Source organism: Chelon labrosus (assembly GCF_963514085.1).
Source record: "Chelon labrosus genome assembly, chromosome: 7".
In the NCBI taxonomy this organism is placed as follows: Eukaryota; Metazoa; Chordata; class Actinopteri; order Mugiliformes; family Mugilidae; genus Chelon; species Chelon labrosus.
This window is the reverse complement of record NC_140343.1, coordinates 352,515-371,613: the sequence shown is the minus strand read 5'-3', so window position 1 is coordinate 371,613 and position 19,099 is coordinate 352,515. Positions and strand designations below refer to the sequence as shown.

General features: G+C 50.1%; 1 protein-coding gene across 1 annotated transcript in view; it reads left to right on the top strand.

Annotated features, from left to right (window-relative positions):
• frem1b (Fras1 related extracellular matrix 1b) overlaps nt 1–19,099 on the top strand; it is a gene marked incomplete at its 5' end in the record, with an annotated part of 36,725 nt that overhangs the window by 7,785 nt on the left and 9,841 nt on the right. Inside the window, 24 exons of the mRNA XM_084548963.1 lie at nt 2,705–3,049; nt 3,452–3,594; nt 3,672–3,868; nt 3,938–4,028; nt 4,114–4,281; nt 4,365–4,573; nt 4,850–4,943; nt 5,019–5,271; nt 6,872–7,066; nt 8,018–8,206; nt 8,333–8,529; nt 8,648–8,873; nt 11,021–11,165; nt 12,112–12,253; nt 12,606–12,810; nt 13,114–13,378; nt 15,215–15,635; nt 16,699–16,900; nt 17,062–17,206; nt 17,466–17,595; nt 17,741–17,813; nt 18,240–18,389; nt 18,613–18,914; nt 18,988–19,032. Of these exons, the coding sequence (XP_084405089.1) occupies nt 2,705–3,049; nt 3,452–3,594; nt 3,672–3,868; nt 3,938–4,028; nt 4,114–4,281; nt 4,365–4,573; nt 4,850–4,943; nt 5,019–5,271; nt 6,872–7,066; nt 8,018–8,206; nt 8,333–8,529; nt 8,648–8,873; nt 11,021–11,165; nt 12,112–12,253; nt 12,606–12,810; nt 13,114–13,378; nt 15,215–15,635; nt 16,699–16,900; nt 17,062–17,206; nt 17,466–17,595; nt 17,741–17,813; nt 18,240–18,389; nt 18,613–18,914; nt 18,988–19,032 (4,532 nt within the window). The remainder of the gene's footprint in view (nt 1–2,704; nt 3,050–3,451; nt 3,595–3,671; nt 3,869–3,937; nt 4,029–4,113; nt 4,282–4,364; nt 4,574–4,849; nt 4,944–5,018; nt 5,272–6,871; nt 7,067–8,017; nt 8,207–8,332; nt 8,530–8,647; nt 8,874–11,020; nt 11,166–12,111; nt 12,254–12,605; nt 12,811–13,113; nt 13,379–15,214; nt 15,636–16,698; nt 16,901–17,061; nt 17,207–17,465; nt 17,596–17,740; nt 17,814–18,239; nt 18,390–18,612; nt 18,915–18,987; nt 19,033–19,099) is intronic.

The window sequence follows — 19,099 nt, the reverse complement described above, 5'->3', positions numbered from 1 at the left end:
GGTCAGGGACTCACCTTTAATAATAAAATCATTTCTTTTTAAAAATATTTTCCTATAAAAAGTTATCGTCCAGAAACACTGTGTTCATCTCCAGACAGGGTCAGAGGTCAGAGGTCAGAATTTAAATGATCAGAACCATCCGTTAATTATTTTCACTAGAAAAAAGGAAAACTGAACTCCTTACAGACTCCTCCTCCTCCTCCTCCTCCTCCTCCTCCTCCTCCTCTTCTTCTTCTTCTCTTGCTCCTCCTCCTATTTTCCTTCCTCTTCCCTGTCTTCCTTCTCCTCTTCCTCTTCCTCTTCCTCCATCAGGGACATATGTCTGGTTGTCCAGCATGTGTTTGTTAATCAGGGGTGAAATTGGGGCGGGGCCTCTAACCCTGGGGGCCCCTGAGGCCCCTGGGGCTCCGTCCTCGTCTGTCCCTTCCAGCCCGGCGACCTCAGAAACGTCGTGTTTGTCAGAGACGAGCGGTCGGAGCAGATTGTTGAGACTTCTGTCGTTTCATGGAGTGGTGAACATGGAGCAGATGCTCCGTCCCCAGACCGGTCTCTAGCTACCAGCTCGGTGGAGGCCGGGGCCCCGGGGCCCGAAGGCTGAGATTTAACAGGTGAACTGAGACGGTCCCTGCTCCCTCCGTCAAACAAACCTGTTCACCACAAAACAGGAAGTCTGTCCCTCCACTGAGCAGCTGATCTTCTTTACCGTCCTGGCCTTATCTCATGTGATCAGCTGATCAGGTTGTGTCTGTCTCTTTGTCTCTTTGTCTCGGGTTCTTGTCTCAGTTTATCAGGACACTGAGTTTGTTGGAGACAGATGAAACTTTAGTCCCAGCAGCAGCTCCTCCCTCCTCCACCTGCTCCACCATCGTTTCATGTCGTCCGGTCTCGGGTGGACGCTGATTCTCAAGAGGGGGTTGGGGGGGGGGGGGGGGGGGGACTCTGGCTCCAGCGCCTTCAGCCAAATGGACGGCTGCCTGTCCCGCACACACCGTCCCACGTCCCGGCTCGTCCTTTATGGGCCGGTTGCCCAACGCCACCTTTGGGCCCAATTACCGAGTTGTTTCCGTGGCTTGGACCGGGCGCCGGTTCCCCTCGGTAAAGTTGCTAATGAGGTTCGACCGCTCGTCTCTCAATCTGTCTGCTGACCTTGGCCTTCTGTCTCTCTGGCGCTCGCAGGGAGACAGGAAGCCCCCGTCCTGGCAGCCGAGCGGCCGCCGGGAAGGACGCCATGTTTTACCCCACCGGTGTTCGCAGCCAGCGCCGCGCTCTGCCTCCAGGCGCCAACACAACTTGTTATTTCCCAGCGACAATGGAGGAAAACAGCGCACGTGTCGGAGTCGGTAATTGAATCAAAGTGCGAAAGGTTCTGGCTGGAAACCGTCGTCCACAACAACACAGTCACATGACGCTCGCCTGTTAGCGCTAGCGTGTTGGACAGGAAGCAGCGACAGATGGACATGGCCCACATCTCACCAATGTAGGACACACACTGACGCTGTGACGGCCACGAGATTTATTCATCCTGTAAAACCACAAGACCTCAAACTAGTTAGACACAAAGTGAAGCCCCCCCCCCCCCCAACGCAACTCTAGAAAATAGAAAGAAAACGTCTTCATTAATCTGACGACACAGCAAATGATGACGGGACGGACCTGTCAGTAGAAATAAGTTTTCTATTTTAACGTCCTGTTCACATCGTGTTTGATATTATGCTTCAGATCATCTGATGAAATACACATTAATAATCAGATTAATAATATTTAAACATTTATTCTGACTCTTTGTGTTTGCTGGTGATGTAGTAGTTTGAGCTTTGTCTGCCACCGTAGTTTAAAACAATAATAATTCTTTTTATAAACAGAGACTGATAAAGAAATGATTGACCCGTTGAAGAATATCTGGGGCCACATCTTTCTGAAATCTCTCCATGAATTTGACAACTTTGACAACAATAAAATCACAATAAAGAGATCAGTTCTCAACGAAAAATAAAAAGGAATGAAGGGATTTAAGGACAGGCAGGGTCTGGGACGGCCTCATGCATCGAGGAAAACTGATCCAGAGTCTGAAGCTACAGCTGTGAAACCAGAAGACATCAGGACATTAGACCTGAGGGACCTGGTTGTAGGAGATCAGAGACATGTTGGAGTCATGTCAGTGATTTAAATGAAAATACTGAAGTCTTTCATCTAGAGTAAAGATAAAGAGATTAAAGATTAGATTAAAGCCTGAAAGAATTAAATAGAGTTGACCTCTAAGCTGATCTGTTTCTCTGACCATCATCATCAGGTTTCTAGCAGGAGGAGGAACAACACTTTAAGACCGTCCTATCTTTAATGACCTCGACCTGGATTTATTCGGTTTTCTGGTTCGATACTTAAGTTTGGACTATCCAGACCTGAGACTGCAGATTTGTCCTATAATTAAAGTTGGTTTGTTTCCTGCGTCTGGGTCCAACATGCTCTTGTTTGTCAGATCTGTTGGTCTCTGAAGACATGGTTAAAATAAAGATCTGCAGACGAATCGATAAAGAGTCACTGACTTTTTGAGGCAACTCTTTGGAGGAATTGCTGGCAGATCCAGGTGTGTTCCAGGTGTTTCAGGATCTGTGTCACTCTTGATCGAGGTTTATTTTAGAAATTCAGCCTTAGTCCTCCGTCCTAACCCTAACCCTTACCCGTCGTCCATGTTTGTCGTCTCCAGGTGGGAGGGCGTTCATGTTTCGGGTCCGTGACCTGAAGGAGGGTGTGGTCGTCTACCATCACTCTGACAGCGACTCCACCCGCGACCACATCGTCTTCCGCATCAGTGACGGTCGCCACAGCGTCCGCCACAAGTTCCCCATCAACGTCCTCCCTAAAGACGACTCGCCGCCGTTCCTCATCAACAACGTGGCGGTGGAGGTGCAGGAGGGCGGGGCCGTGCGGCTCGAGGAGTACATGCTGCTGGCTGCCGACCTGGACTCCAGCGACGACTACATCCTGTACCGGACCGTCTCTGCCCCCAGGGCCGGGCAGCTGGTCAAGAAGACCTCCGTCCAGGACAAGGGTGAGGCTGGGTCAGAACCACATGTTAGTGGGCGGGACTAAAGTTCACGTCACATACATTTTAGGTAGTTAATATAACGCTGATGTATGTTGTTGTTGCATATGTTGATGCAAGTTATTTGACACTATAGAAACAGGAAGTGACGCCATGAAGATTGACAGTTGCCATGACAACGTGTAACTTAGCCTCTGCCTGTGTGAAAGCTACTAAATGAGAAGTTGTGCTGTAAACTAACCGACCTCAAGTTAAACTTTAGTTCAGAGAGAGACTGTCATTAGCTAGCTAGCTACGTTAGCTCTGTGTGGAGTTAGCATGGAGCTGTGTGAATCCATGATGGAGCTGGATTTAAAGTTAGAACCGTCATCACTCTCTCAGGTTTTCTCACCCAGCGTCTGTTTGCAGGACTTCCTGTGGACAGTTTCCTGCAGAGAGACCTGATCCAGGGTCAGATCTACTACCAGCACTCAGGGGAGGAGCAGTTCGAGGACTCCTTTGACGTGACGCTGTCCGACAGCCACCATCCGCCCAACCTCTCCCAGACATATGTGAGCCACACAGGACCAGAGATGAGTGTGAGGGTTACGAGCCGTCTTTGAATGCGTCCTCTCGTCCCTGTGTGCAGACGGTGGTGGTCCATGTCTTTCCGGTGAAGGACCAGCTGCCGGTAGAGGTTCCTGGCGCCGTGCGCTCTCTGACGGTGAAGGAGACCGAGGTGGTGTACATCACCCAGACTCACCTCCACTTCACAGACACAGAACATCCTGACGCCGACCTGACCTACGCCGTTACGCAGCCCTGCTTCAGCCCAGTGCATCCTGGGTAAGGAAGCACAGCTTTAGCTTACCACCAAGACTTTGTGAGACTGAATGTTTTCATCTGAACTTTCAGACTGATGGACGCCGGACGCCTGTTCTACACCGACAGCACCAACACCATGAAGAAAGACCACATGGTTCCGGTGCTGAAGTCCTTCACTCAGGTCTGCAGATCACCACGGTCCTGTAGGGGGCGGCAGATGTCAGGTGTTCGGTAGACGTTGATCTGACGTGTCCTCTGTCCTCTAGAACGCTGTCAACCACATGAAAGTGGCCTTCATGCCTCCTGTGGAGGACATCGGCCTTGAGCCACTCTTCGTCCAGTTCGTCTTCTCCGTCAGCGACCACCACGGTGGCACCGTCTCCGGCCTCGACTTCAACATCACCATCACACCGGTGGACGACCAGGCTCCAGAGGTCAGCGGTCATACTGGTTTCATGTTGATGGTGGTTTTAGACCCAGATTGAGAGTCTTGGTGGATCCTCTATGTGGTTCTCAGGCCTTCACCAACCTGCTGCGGGTGGAGGAGGGCGGAGGCTCCTTTGTGACTGAGGAGCACCTCCTGGTCCGGGACCGGGACACTCGGGAGGAAGCGTTGACGGTGGAGATCCAGATGATGTCTCGCCACGGTCGACTGGAGCTGCAGGGACGAACGCTGCTGCAAGGGGACACCTTCACCCTGCAAGACCTCAGAGGACTCCGGCTCAGGTGAGACCTGGATCCTGACTGGACCAAGACTGAACCCAGACTGGACATCGTGTCAGTTCTGGTCTGGACCTCTGAGGAGAGTCTAGCTCCTCGTGGAGGATTTCATTTAAACCTAAAGCTATTTCATAACTTCTATTTAAAGTTTATTCTCTTTGAGTTTTCATTTCATTTCTTTGACCTTTATTCTCCAGGAACAATAATAAATGTGTCCGACTACCTGTTCCTCCTCTAAGCAGGTTGTAGGTTGATCATCTCAGATACACATATTTGTTTCAGGTACATTCATGACGACTCTGAGACCATCAAGGACGAGGTTGGTCTGAAGGTGACGGACGGTTTGAACTCTGCCAACGTCGTGCTGCTCATTCAGGTGAATCTACCGACGTCTGATTGTTACTGACTGATGACCAATCAGAGCAACGTCCAAAAACTTCCTCCTCCTCAGGTCCTACCGATGAACGATGAACCCCCTCAGCTGGGCGGAGGTCTACGGAGGGAGCTGAGCTGTGAGGAGGGGGGGCGTGTCCAGGTGACGGTGGACTACCTGTCGGCCACGGACCGGGACAGCGATGACTCTGGGCTGATGTATATGCTGGCCCGGCGTCCAGGCCGAGGGGAGCTGCAGAGAGCCGGGTTGATCGTGGACAAGTTCTCCCAGCAGGACCTGCTGCAGGGACACGTCTACTACGTCCACACAGGTAAGACCCCACGGTGAGTTCAGGGTACCTGGGAAAAATGTGGGTGAAGCTTTGGACTGTCTTTCCCCTCATTTTCGTCTGCTGTCTGTAATAAACGACAGTGGACGAACAAGTCCACCTGACGAACCGGGTACCAGGTAATGTAACTGACTAAAAGCCAATTGTGTTTTACTAATGTCTCTAAAATATCAGGCTTTCAACCTATAAAACAACAGTTCAAGTGTATTTTATAAGCATAGCCCTGTAAATACTGTTTGATCAACAGTCAAAATGTAGCAATAACATTACTCCACTCTGCCATACTGGGTGTTGTCTTTCACATAGCTGGAGCTAACCAGCTAGCATCAGCTGACAGAGAAAACCTGACTGCATGTAGCATTTTGTCGCTGACAGTTTACAATTTGCACGTTGTGTTTTTAGATCCTGTGTGTCTGTCCATGTTGTTGCGCTCTGTGCCTTTTAATTGCCCATCAGGTACAAATAAAGTATTTTGAATTTAATTGAACTGAAACACACAGACAAACTTTTTATTTTTCAGTCATCATGTCAGAATTTCTTCTTCTGTCTCAATATTTCATCAAATCCAAAACATCTAGTTTTATTATCTTCTGTCCTTTAGAGTCTATCCACATGATTCTACATCAGCTATGAACCACATGGTGAATTGACTGATAGAATCTGAGCCCTGTGTCAGGTTCATTCATGTTTCTTTACCTCCATCTAGTGGTCTAATGGTGGTACTACAGCTAATTAACACAACACAGCCATCTAGCAGTGACAGTTAGCTTAGCATTGATATGTAGCATGCCTTGGTGACTGGTTTCCCTGGGGAGTTCCATGTGTGAACAACATGGAGGAAATCTCCATCTTCTTCTGGATTGTATAATGATCACAATGGTAGAATGTGATGATGTCCAGGATAAATACAATGTCCAAAGGTTGAATTGTGTGTACGTTGCCTCCTGTAGTGGAATCAGGAGGATTTTGTAGCCAGATTCACTTTCAAGAGGTAAGAACCCAACGTGGAACACGTTGGGTTCTTTGGTTCTCCACATGTCCAGATGGAGAGTGGGCCTGGTTCTATTGTTACTAGAACCTTTGTGGTATTTCTCTAAAGTCTTGGTCCAGTTCTAGTCAAGGGGTTGCTGAATGAGTTCAGAATGATATCATTGCTATCAGGGTGTTTTCTACTCTCTGATCTAGAAGACGTTTTAGTTTATCACTAATTAATCAGACACAATGTTACTGACACTGAAGTCTGACCTATCATAGAGACCAGGGTCATAGAGACCAGGGTCCATAGAGACCAGGGTCCATAGAGACCAGGGTCCATAGAGACCAGGGTCCACAGAGACCAGGGTCCACAGAGACCAGGGTCCATAGAGACCAGGGTCCATAGAGACCAGGGTCCATAGAGACCAGGGTCAGGAACATGGACCTGATGATTCTGGAGATGGTCCTGATTTATTTGGTCTTTTTAGGAGAGACTCACGTTCAGCATTCTTCTTGAACCACACCACTGGGGGGGGGGGGGGGGGGGGGGGTTAATGTTCTCTCTGTGTCAGACACTATCACCTCTGTCTCGTCATCTTTTGTTCAGGTGGAGAGATCGGACCCGAGCCGGTGTTCGACATCGTCACCCTGATCATCTCCGACGGCGAGGTTGGAGCAGAGGACAGCTGTTGCCACGGAGATGCTCGGCCCCCACCCGTTCCCCTCCATGGCACACTTCCTGTTTACGACCTGAACGTTATGGTTCTCCCTGTCAACAACAAAGTTCCCTCCATCCGTCTGGGTAGGACTCAGGTTCAGTTATTATCGTGTAATTGTGAAGGTCGATCTGTTGATTTATAAATGAGTCTCAGTCCGACTGATCCAACTCAACCTTCACTGAGGTTCACAGGTCAGAACCTGTTCAGACTTGGTTTCAGGTTTAGGGTTGCTTTATGTCCATGGAAGTCACCACACAGTTTAGTCTGGAATAGTCGAGTCCAGTAACTTGTTATATTCCAGAATAAAACTGGTTACCACGGTTACGACCCTCCATCTAACAAGACTCGTAGGAAGTCTTCCTGTCCTGACGTTGAGTTTGTTTCTCAACAAAGTGAAAGTGAATTCTTCCAGGTTTTTATAAGCATCTAATATTTAATTAGTCCATTTAATTCCAGAGTTGAACCTGAAGCTGTTGTGGCGGCTAACGAGGTTCTATTGTCGTGGCTCTATTGTCTGCTGGGTAGATTATAATGAGCGTGTGGACACCAGACATCAGCCAAACAAAAGAAGTGAAGCTCTTCTCCACAACAGGCGTCAGGTGCTAGCCGCCTCGCTAGCTGGATTAGCGGCTGGCTAGCAGCAGACGGACTCTAATCCCTCATTCACTGGTTCAGGGTTTGTTGGTGTTCGTTGGTCTAATTAATTAACGCTGATTAAAGACGCAGAGATGCAGCTTTACCTCGATGCGGGTTTATCAGCAACATCCAGGACTAGCCCTCATTAACACGTTCACACTCATTCACACATCCAGTCTGACTGCAGGAGGCTGCCAGCTTCACACTGCTCATCTGCAGCCAGGGCTGGGGGGGCTGGGGGGGGGGGGGGGGTTCACTGGCTTCTTTACTTTTAGTCTTTATGACTAAATGTTTATGTGCAGTAAATGTTTGACAGTCAAGGTGGAGACGTGTCGTCTATGAGTTCAGTGACATCAGTTCAGGTTCAGGTGATGAGTTCAGGTGTTTCTGTTGTCCAGGTGAGTCCATGCTGGTGGTGGAGGAGGGCTCCTCAGTCTGTCTGTGTGGGGGGGTCCTCGGAGCTTCAGACCCAGACAGCCCCCCCGATCAGCTGACATTTCACCTGGAGACTCCGCCTCTTCATGGCTTCCTGGAAAACACGCTGCCCCCGGACGGCTCCGAGAAAAGCAGCGCTGGAGTCCGAGTCGGTCAGTGTGTGTGTGTGTGTGTGTGTGTGTGTGGGTGTGTGTGTGTATGTGTGTGTGTACTTCCTGTGTGTACTTCCTGTGTGTACTTCCTGTGTGTGTCCAACTGTGGACTCTATCTTTACCCAGAATCCTTCAGTCTCGTCCACCTGACCTCCGGCTTCATCAACTACGTCCAATCAGAGCACAGAGGGGCGGAGCCAACGGTGGACCAGTTGTCCGTTAGTGTGAGTGACGGGCTGCATAGCTCCGCCCCTGTCCCCGTCTACATCATCATCAGTCCAACCAATGACGAGCCACCGTCGCTGCTGCTCGCCAACTTCACTGTGAGTCGCCTCAGCATCCCGGTCCAATCAGAGCTCTGTTTTAGTAACCGTGGTAACCAAGCAGGAAGATGAAGACCACAGGGGGCGCTGTTCAGTTTCTGCTGCTGTCGTCCTGCAGGTGGAGGAGGGTGGGATGAGGGAACTGTCTCCGTCTTTACTGGACGCCTTTGACCTGGACGCCCCGCTGGACGTCCTCACCTTCACAGTGTGGCGGGCGCCGACCCATGGATCCCTCATCAACGCTGTCTACGGCGCCGAGAGGAGGCGCTACCAGGAGACAGGAGCTGACCTCCTGCTGACGAGCCTCCACATCACCTCCTTCACCCTGCAGGAGCTCCGACAAGGTGAGAGGAGGACACCCTGAGGGACAGAGGCCACGGAGTAGGAGGACATAAAGGAGGAGACAGAGAGTAGGACATAGAGGAGGACATAGAAGAGGAGGACATAGAGGAGGAGGACATAGAGGAGGACATAGAGGAGGAGGAGAAGAGGAGGACATAGAAGAGGAGGACATAGAGGAAGACATAGAGGAGGAGGACATAGAGGAGGACATAGAGGAGGACATAGAAAAGGAGGACATAGAGGAGGAGGACATAGAGGAGGACATAGAGGAGGAGGACATAGAGGAGGACATAGAGGAGGACACAGAAGAGGAGGACATAGAGGAGGAGGACATAGAGGAGGACATAGAGGAGGAGGACATAGAGGAGGAGACAGAGAGTAGGAGGAGAAGAGGAGGACATAGAGGAGGACATAGAGGAGGACATAGAAAAGGAGGACATAGAGGAGGAGGACATAGAGGAGGACATAGAGGAGGAGGACATAGAGGAGGACATAAAGGAGGAGACAGAGAGTAGGAGGAGAAGAGGAGGACATAGAAGAGGAGACAGAGAGTAGGAGGAGAAGAGGAGGACATAGAGGAGGACATAGAGGAGGAGGACATAAAGGAGGAGACAGAGAGTAGGAGGACATAGAGGAGGAGACAGAGAGGAGGACATAGAGGAGGACATAGAGGATGAGACAGAGAGGAGGACATAGAAAAGGAGGACATAGAAAAGGAGGACATAGAGGAGGAGGACATAGAGGAGGACATAGAGGAGGAGGACATAGAGGAGGACATAAAGGAGGAGGACATAGAGGAGGACATAGAGGAGGAGGACATAGAGGAGGAGACAGAGAGTAGGAGGACATAGAGGAGGAGACAGAGAGTAGGAGGAGAAGAGGAGGACATAGAGGAGGACATAGAGGAGGACATAGAAAAGGAGGACATAGAGGAGGAGGACATGGAGGAGGACATAGAGGAGGAGGACATAGAGGAGGACATAAAGGAGGAGACAGAGAGTAGGAGGAGAAGAGGAGGACATAGAAGAGGAGACAGAGAGTAGGAGGAGAAGAGGAGGACATAGAGGAGGACATAGAGGAGGAGGACATAAAGGAGGAGACAGAGAGTAGGAGGACATAGAGGAGGAGACAGAGAGGAGGACATAGAGGAGGAGGACATAGAGGAGGACATAGAGGATGAGACAGAGAGGAGGACATAGAGGAGGAGGACATGGAAGAGGACATAGAGGAGGAGACAGAGAGGAGGACATAGAGGAGGAGGACATGGAAGAGGACATAGAGGAGGAGACAGAGAGGAGGACATAGAGGAGGACATAGAGGAGGAGGACATGGAAGAGGACATAGAGGAGGAGACATAGAGGAGGAGACATAGAGGAGGAGACAGAGAGGAGGACATAGAGGAGGAGACATGGAGGAGGAGGACATGGAAGAGGACATAGAGGAGGAGGACATAGAGGAGGACATAGAGGAGGACATAGAGGAGGAGACAGAGAGGAGGACATAGAGGAGGACATAGAGGAGGACATAGAGGAGGACATAGAGGAGGAGGACACAACCAGAGAACCTGCAGAGAGAATGAGGATATAAATACAGCTGCTTCAAAGTTTTCTACATTTCTTCATAAAAACGAGTCAAAACGTCCTGAAAGTCGACAAAGAGAACATAAGATATGAGACTAAAATAAACCAATATTACATATCAGAGAGGAGCTCCTCTAGGATCCAATCAGAGTCCATGTGTTCAGAAGTGTTTCCATCAATGTAATGAGACTCAGGTGTGGTTCAGTTCCTGGTTTAGTTTCAATAAATCAGGGATTTGTCTCAGTCTGATCTTCACAACACATGTTTGTGGACAAAGGAGCTTTCTGAGGAGCTCAGAGAAAGAGTTGTTGTTGCTCATCAGGCTGGAAAAGGTTCCAGAACCATCTCTAAAGAGTTTGGAACCCACAAATAATCCACAGTCAGACAGATTGAAGACGACTGTTCCCCTCCACAGGAGTGGTCCACCAACAAAGATCACTCCAGGAGAAAGACGTCAAACAGAGAAATGTTTCAAATGAACAGACGTGTCTTTAACGGCTCTATATCTTCTACTTCCTCCCCCGTCCTCCCCCGTCCTCCCCCATCCTCCCCCGTCCTCCTCCCTGCAGGCCTGAAGATCGTGTACCTGCACGATGACACAGAAACTCTGGAGGACGCTGTGTCTCTGCACCTGACAGATGGCGTCCACTCGGTGGAGGGGACGGCTCAGGTTACCGTGCTGCCGGTCAACGACAACAAACCACAGCTGATCAAGTACAAACACACACTATGATTACAGTATATACACAACCTGGTTCAACACAACCTGGTTCAACATAATCTGGTTCAACATAATCTGGTTCAACATAATCTGGTTCAACACAACCTGAGGAGCACAGAGCTTCAGCCTCAGACCGTCGTGTTTGTTATTCGGTTGGTGAAGACGTTCAGATCCTTTTTAAACTGATCACCAGGACGAGTCGAGGCTGGGGGAGTCAGCGGGGAGAGAAGGGAGCTTCTCCTCCCCCACCCATAATGTTTTCATTTGAACAACTGATAGGTAATTTGCATCCTTGACTGGGCCCCCCCCCCTCCTCCCCTGTGCCGTGTGTGTGTGGGTGGAGGCGGGGGGGGGGGGGGGGGGGGGGGGGGGAGTTGGCTCAGACTGAACTGGTACTGTAAAGACCGCCGAGGCAGAAGTAACATAGAGACTTGGCAGATGCTGTCCTCCATGTTCCTGCGTCTCCTGCAGGACGGACGTGGCAGCTTCTGTCCTGCGTGGCTTTTATTTCCGAGTCAAGAAGCAGACAGACGCTTCCTGATGTTCCTCCTCCTCCACTCCACCAGCTCCACCCTCCCTCTGGACAACCTGCCCTCACCAACTTCCTCTTACAGCTCTTTAATGGACCACGTCTGTCCTGGACTCGTCCCTTATGTCTTCACATGAACAAGAACCAGGAAGAGTTTTTATTTCTCAGATGACTTCAAACTAAGTAAAGAGAAAAAACATCCCAGAGCCAGGTGGTGTTAGACCGACTGGTTTGGTCCAGTTCAGCCTGGCTTGGTCTGGTTTTGGTCTGGGTTTAGCCTGGTCTGGTCTGGTTTTGGTCTGGGTTTAGCCTGGTCTGGTCTGGTTTTGGTCTGGGTTTAGCCTGGTCTGGTCTGTCGACTACAGCAGGAGGACAAGTCAAACGTGTTCTAACCTTCCATTGTGTTGCAGGAACGCTGGGCTGCAGGTGGACTCAGGTGAGCTCAGGGTGATCTCCAGCGTTGCTCTGGAGGCCGAGGACTTGGACACGCCTCCAGACCAGGTGTTCTACTTCCTGAATGCTGCTCCACGCTTCGGGAAGCTGCAACTAAAGGTAACGTCATTCCTCTTCATCACTGATCAGCTGATTGTTTCAGCAGGAGGTTCATCTGGAAAAACAGCTGATATGACAAACACAGACTCCTGCATTTCCCATGATGCATCTGGATGGCATTTTTATTAGAAACTCAAGCCATTTGGCTGCGTGGGTTCTTGAGAAATGTCATCATTCTCTGTCCATACACCTGGATGACATCAGCATGCATTTCAGTTACCTGCTGTTACAGAAGGACCATCCAGCGTCCTCCAAGGTCCAAACTACCAAGTCCTCAAAGTTCAGACTGACAGTACCGCCCCCTGTTGTGTGGGGGCTCCATCTACTCTGTTGTCTCTCTCTGAACCTCCAGACTGGGTCGGGGTGGACCGAGCTGTCGGCCGGTCAGAACTTCACTCAGGACGACGTGGACATGAACCGACTGTGGTACCGACACACGGCCGCCGCCAACGCCGCCGGCTTCAAAGGTCACGACAGCTTCCGCTTCACCCTCAGTGACGTGGACAACCAGAGTCCGGCTCAGAGCTTCTTCGTGTCGGTCCACACGCTGCAGAAAGGTCAGACTCATCAGCATTTAAATCAAACTCCTCCTCTGAGCTGTTTTCATGAAGAGCAGTGATAACACCCTCCGGTCCCTCTGGTTCATTCATTATTGATCGCCGCCTTCCTTCCAGTTAACAGTCGGGTGAACACGGAGCCGCGGGGCCTCGGCCCTTCTGGCTCCGGGCCCTCTGAATCTGGAGGGGCGTAGGTGAGACACACCGTCCTCCTCAGGTGGTGAATAATTAATGGAGGGGAGGTGAAGCAGCTGGTCTCCTCCAACAAACACTCACTCCAGCTCTGACCCCGTTCTCCTCCAGGTGACGTGGTTCTGCAGAGCCGGCCCGTTCACCTGAGCGAGGGCCAGCGGGTCGTCCTCAACACCGACGTCCTGCTGGCCTCGGACTCGGCGAGCCGTCCGGAGGAGCTGGTCTACACGGTGACGGTGCAGCCGCGACACGGCGTCGTCCACGCCGTCCGACGGCCGGGGGTCCCGCTGAGCAACTTCACCCAGCTGGACGTGGCGGCTCAGAGGATCTGCTACACCCACGACAACGGCCACGAGGCCCGGGACGACTTCTTCAGGTGAACACAGACACAACGACGAAGGTATCAGGAGAAGTTCAACACCTGACCTGATTAGAGACAGGAAGTCTCTCAACATTTTTATTAAGAGTTTTTATAAAGATTCATCAAAACACAGAGCGTCCCAAAATAAAAATAAAAATAAAATAAGCCAGTAATAATATATAAAAATAATGTTGATACAGGTTATTAATATAAGTCGAATTATTTAGAAAACTAGTGGCACATCATTATTATTATTATTATACTTATGAATATTATAAGTAATAACAAAATAATATGTTGCATAAATAGTTAATATTTTTATTATTAGAAATATTATAACAATAGTAATCATAGCCCTAGTAACAGTAGTAGTACTACTAACAGTGTGAGCGTCGTGAAGCAGGACGAGGCTGCAGCGTGGTGTCGCCTCCATCAGGAGAATAAACGTTAATGATCTGCTGAACATCGTCACATATTTATGTCACAAACAACAACAACATTTGGCAGAGACAGAAAACTGGGCAGAGAGACGACTCGGCCTTTCTCTGCTGCAGCATGTTCATCTGCTCTTCAGCCAATTTGGCAGCGGCTGCTGTTTTGGGGGGGGGGGGTATGTTAGTTTCAGCAGACCCCAGGTTTATCACCCAGACCTCTGCTGCCCCAACCAGCTGGTTATCTGGCTCAAGAAGACCCAGCACTTCACAGCCAAGACCAGAGACTAGCGGCCAATCAAAGCCAAGACCAGAGACTAGCGGCCAATCACAGCCAAGACCAGCGACTAGCGGCCAATCACAGCCAAGTCCAGCGGCTAGCGGCCAATCACAGCCAAGTCCAGCGACTAGCGGCCAATCACAGCCAAGTCCAGCGACTAGCGGCCAATCACAGCCAAGACCAGCGACTAGCGGCCAATCACAGCCAAGACCAGCGACTAGCGGCCAATCACAGCCAAGACCAGCGACTAGCGGCCAATCACAGCCAAGACCAGAGACTAGCGGCCAATCACAGCCAAGACCAGAGACTAGCGGCCAATCACAGCCAAGACCAGAGACTAGCGGCCAATCACAGCCAAGTCCAGCGGCTAGCGGCCAATCACAGCCAAGTCCAGCGACTAGCGGCCAATCACAGCCAAGACCAGCGACTAGCGGCCAATCACAGCCAAGACCAGAGACTAGCAGCGGCTAGCAGCCAATCACAGCCAAGACCAGAGACTAGCGGCCAGTCCTAGCGTTCCTCATCAGACGTGATGCGTTCGAGGTCCTCTGATTGAAGAGGAATCCTCTGTGTAGTATCAAGCCTTTAGGTGGCCATGCTGGCTCAGGTGTCCTCATCTGGACGTCACACCTGTCCATCACTCACGTGAGTTGTGTTTCCGTGACAACAGATGATGAATGGGCGTCATCAGAGAGTAACGGTAGCTCTGGACCGAGCAGAGCCTGGGCCCTGGGCAAACAGGGAGGACACCACGGACAGATGTTCCACCAGGACTCTGCTGGCCAGTGTGGGGGCCCCTGGGCCCCGGGGCCCGTCGTCAGCTGTAGGGCCCAGAGGCAGATTGTGTTGTTGGCACGAAGCTGAGAGGACAAAAGAGGCTTCGTCTCACATCCAGCGCTCTGCCATCAGTGTCTCTGACTGTTTCAGGATGAATAATAAATGGATTTTATATACAAGACTTCATAAATTAAAAAAGTACAAAATATATAACAACTGGATCAAGTCTAATAATGATAATGATCAGTCATTTCCATTGTTTTTAACTTGTTTCTCTCTGCGTTCAGATTCAGTTTCTCCGTCTCAACCTGTTAAATCTGTTTCTAGACGTCTGATCTGAACCTTTTAGTTCTGTCTCCTCAGTTTTGTCGTCTCTAACGGGGACTCGTCTCTCAGCGGCGTCCTCCACTTCACTATCGAGCATGGCGATCGCATCCCGCCCACCCTCGGCCGAAACGCCGGCCTACGCCTGCGGGACGGCTCCATGGCGACTATCACCGCCGACCTTCTGCAACTCACCGACCCCGACACCGCCGCCGCCGACCTCAGCTACGTCGTCACGCAGCTTCCACGCCATGGCCGGCTGCTGCTGAGAGGAGCCGAGCTGCCCTCTCCTCCCCGCTTCTCCCAGACCGATGTGGACCAGCTGAACTTGACTTACCGCCACCACCCGGGCAGCCTGGCCCAGATCGACCGGTTCTACTTCCTGCCCAGTGACGGACACAACAGAGGATACCTGGAGTTTGGACAGCTGAGGGAGGAGCCTGCTGTGTTCAACATACAGGTGAGTCTCATCTGAAGACACTGAGCTGACCAGATCAGTTGGTTCATTCACATAAATGTGGCACAGTCTTAGAGAGTCCCAGAAAGTCTCAGAGAGTCATATATAGAGTTATAGAGAGCCATATAGAGTCTGAGAAAGTCATATAGAGTCATAGAGAGTCACAGAGAGTCATAGAGGGCCATATAGAGACATAGAGAGTCACAGAGAGTCATAGACTCAGACTGTTGAAGTACATAAATAAATAATTTGAAGCTGAGGACAGGTGTCCAACATGAATGTCCTGAGACGCTGAGACACTGTTTTATCTTAAAGTCAATAAAAACATGAACTTGTTCTACATCAATAAAGACAAAGGACAGATGAATAAAGATCAGAGTGATACATCTCACTGATCTGATATCCCTGACTTTCACAATAAAAGCTCCTGAGAATCAGACTGATTTTAGTTTCCTTCTAGAGAATGAATATATATACAGCTGGTGATTCGTGTCTTAGTTTTATTTGATGACTCCACTGATGAGCTGAACTCTTTGGATCATGTGTCTCATGTGACGGTAGTGACTCCTGGTGGCCGCTGACTGAACTGCAGGTTTAACGTTTAACTGTTCACAGATTAACTCTATTATAATAAACAGTTCATAAATAAACATCATCGCAGTCAAACGTCGTTCATTTACTCTTAGAAAATATAAAGACCTTCAAATTAAAAGATTCCAGAAACTAAAGTAAACATACAGATGTCTGAAAGGCCGGTCTTATAACCTTTTAAACTTGAACAACTTTCATTAAACCAAAGTTAAACTCAACTAAAATTCATCTGAGACCAGTTTCTGGGCTTGAAGCTCATTCTGAGATCACTTCCTGTCTCATTTCATGTGGTCTAGTTCTTGATATGTTTCTATAAAGCTCTGACGTAAACACACCCGGACCGGACGACTGCAGGTGTTCCTAATAAAGTGGCCATTGAACTGTGAATCATCCTGGTGTCACTGACTTCCTCCAGGCATCAGTGGGCGGTCTTGTCTGTCTCATTGTCCTCTCACACTGTCTCTGCTGCGTTCAGGTGGACCGGGTGGACCGGACTCCTCCCACTCTGACCTCCAGGTGGAGTCCCAGCACCGTGGTGGATCTGGGCGGTGGACGTTACGGCGTCTTTATCACCAACAAACATCTGCAGGCCTCCGACCCAGACAGTCCCACGGAGGAGCTGGAGTTCTCCATCAGCAGACCTCCACGCTTCGGATACCTGGAGAACGCTGCCACAGGTAAGGGTTAAGGTCACGGGTACGATTAACGGGAAGACGTGAGGCCATATGTGGGCGTGGCCTTTATTCTGTAGCATCACTGTGTCAGAAATGTGTCTTAATCAGAGATTATTCTGACTTTTAATTGAAGTTTTGATCTTTAAGCTTTGACTCTATTTTAGGCGCCTACATCAGAGGTCGTTTCACTCAGCGGGACGTGGACCAGCGCACCGTGCTGTTCATCCTCCCGACAGACATGGAGGTGACGGCCGACAGCTTCGAGTTCCTCCTCAGCGACCCGGCAGGAAACACGATGCTGCCTCAGATGTAGGTTTCTGGTTCATCTGACACTAATCTGAGACAAACTTATCTGGACTAGAAGACGTTTCAGCTCTAAATGATGGTGGAGAGTTTAGGTTTTTACCACCTGAAGGTCACATGACTAGAGTCTGGTAACGACCTGATGCTGACCTGGACCTGGACCTGGACCTGGAGGAACCTGTTCTGTGTTGTACCATCACTGCTGTTCTTGTTCATGATGAACTAAATGTAGAGTGAATGTTGGACTGAGCCGGTGTCTCTGCAGACTGGAGCTGTCCTGGTCTCGAGTGGAGCTGTCGGCAACCTGCTACAGAACCTGTGAGACGGCGGGAACTCTTCAGATCCAGATCCAGCGCAGTGGCAGAAGTGTGGACCCGGCATACGTTGCCATCCAGGTGACGCTTCCTGAAAGGTTTCTTGTTAAACTCGTGTGTTGGAGGTCAACGTCCACACTGAGCTGAACGTCAGAGCGGATGTTTAAACATGAAGAAGAAGAAGCTGCTGTTCAGTAACAACGTTTCTGACGTCCTGTTCCTGCAGGTGGACGGAGGATCGGCTAAACCCGGCAGAGACTTCACTCACAGCTCAGCCAGTCTGATCCAGTTTGACCCAGGTCTGACTCACCTTTACTCAACATCTGATCTGTTTATCTCAGGTAAACACTGGGCGGCAGGTCGACGTCATCTGACAGTCTCCAACAAAATGTGGTGATGGACAGAAGAGTAACAGTAGTCATACATGTCATCTGATTAGTTTGTCTCTGATTGGTTGGAGGACTGTCCAGGAGACTCTGGTTCTGATAGAACTGGTTCTGGATATGACCGAGGTTTAAACTGGACTGATTCAGATCAATTCTCATCTCTGATCTGATTTATCTTCATTCACATTCTTTCCAATTGTCGGGTTTGGTTTGTGTTTATCTGTAGAGATTCAGAGACGTCAAACCCTGAAGAAGAGTTCCCGTCTGACTCTCAGATCTTTAGTTATTCTTCATCCTTAGTTTAGTTTCTCAGTTCTCAGGTTTCTGCTCCTGTTTCAGGTGTGAACATTAAGACTTGGAATATTTACCTGGCGGACGACGGCCTGGAGGAAAACCATGAGACATTCACTGTCACCCTGAAAAATCCACGCAACGCCGTCCTGGGACAGAGGAGCTCAGCGACCGTGGAGATCATCGACCCCCGAGGAGGTGACTGCTGATATTACCCAGCTGATGGTGTGGTTGCTGGGGAGACGGGTTTGGGCTCAGACTGAGCTGATGATTAACTGACCTGCTCACTGCTGACCTGTCTTTATTTAGTAAAAGTTTATTATTGAGTTTATCGTGGACTCAGCTCCTGATGTTCAGCTCAAAATCTTAAAAGATAAAACGCAACGTCGAAGATGATAAATGTTGTTTTTCCGTCTCTCAGGACGATGTGACCCTGACGATCTGAAGGTCGACCAGCGACCTCCTCTTCCTCCTCCTCGCCTCCAGGACCCCCGTCCAGAGGAGGAGGACCCGGTCACAGACATCGAGGCGGAGCTGCTGTGGGAGAACCAGCCTCCCCCGTCCAGAGGAGACGTCCCCGACCGTCAGTCCTACTTGGACGATGGACGTGGAGAACATCAGGATCAGGAAGCCTCCAGCTCCAGGGACGAAGGGACCAAGACCTGGACCAAGACTGGGACCAAGACCTGGACCAGCTCTGGAGGGAGACGTGGAGGACTAGAGGTGTGTGTGATGGACTCACTGATCACTGATGTTGCTGGATCATGGATGGTTGATGTGTCTTGATCTTGTTCAGGTGCGTCTGTCGGCTGAGACGTCGTCTGAGGAGAAGGTTTGGACGGTAAGACATGTCTACACATTGCTCCTCTAAACCGCTGCTCCTCCCTCCCTCTCTCCACTCCCTACTC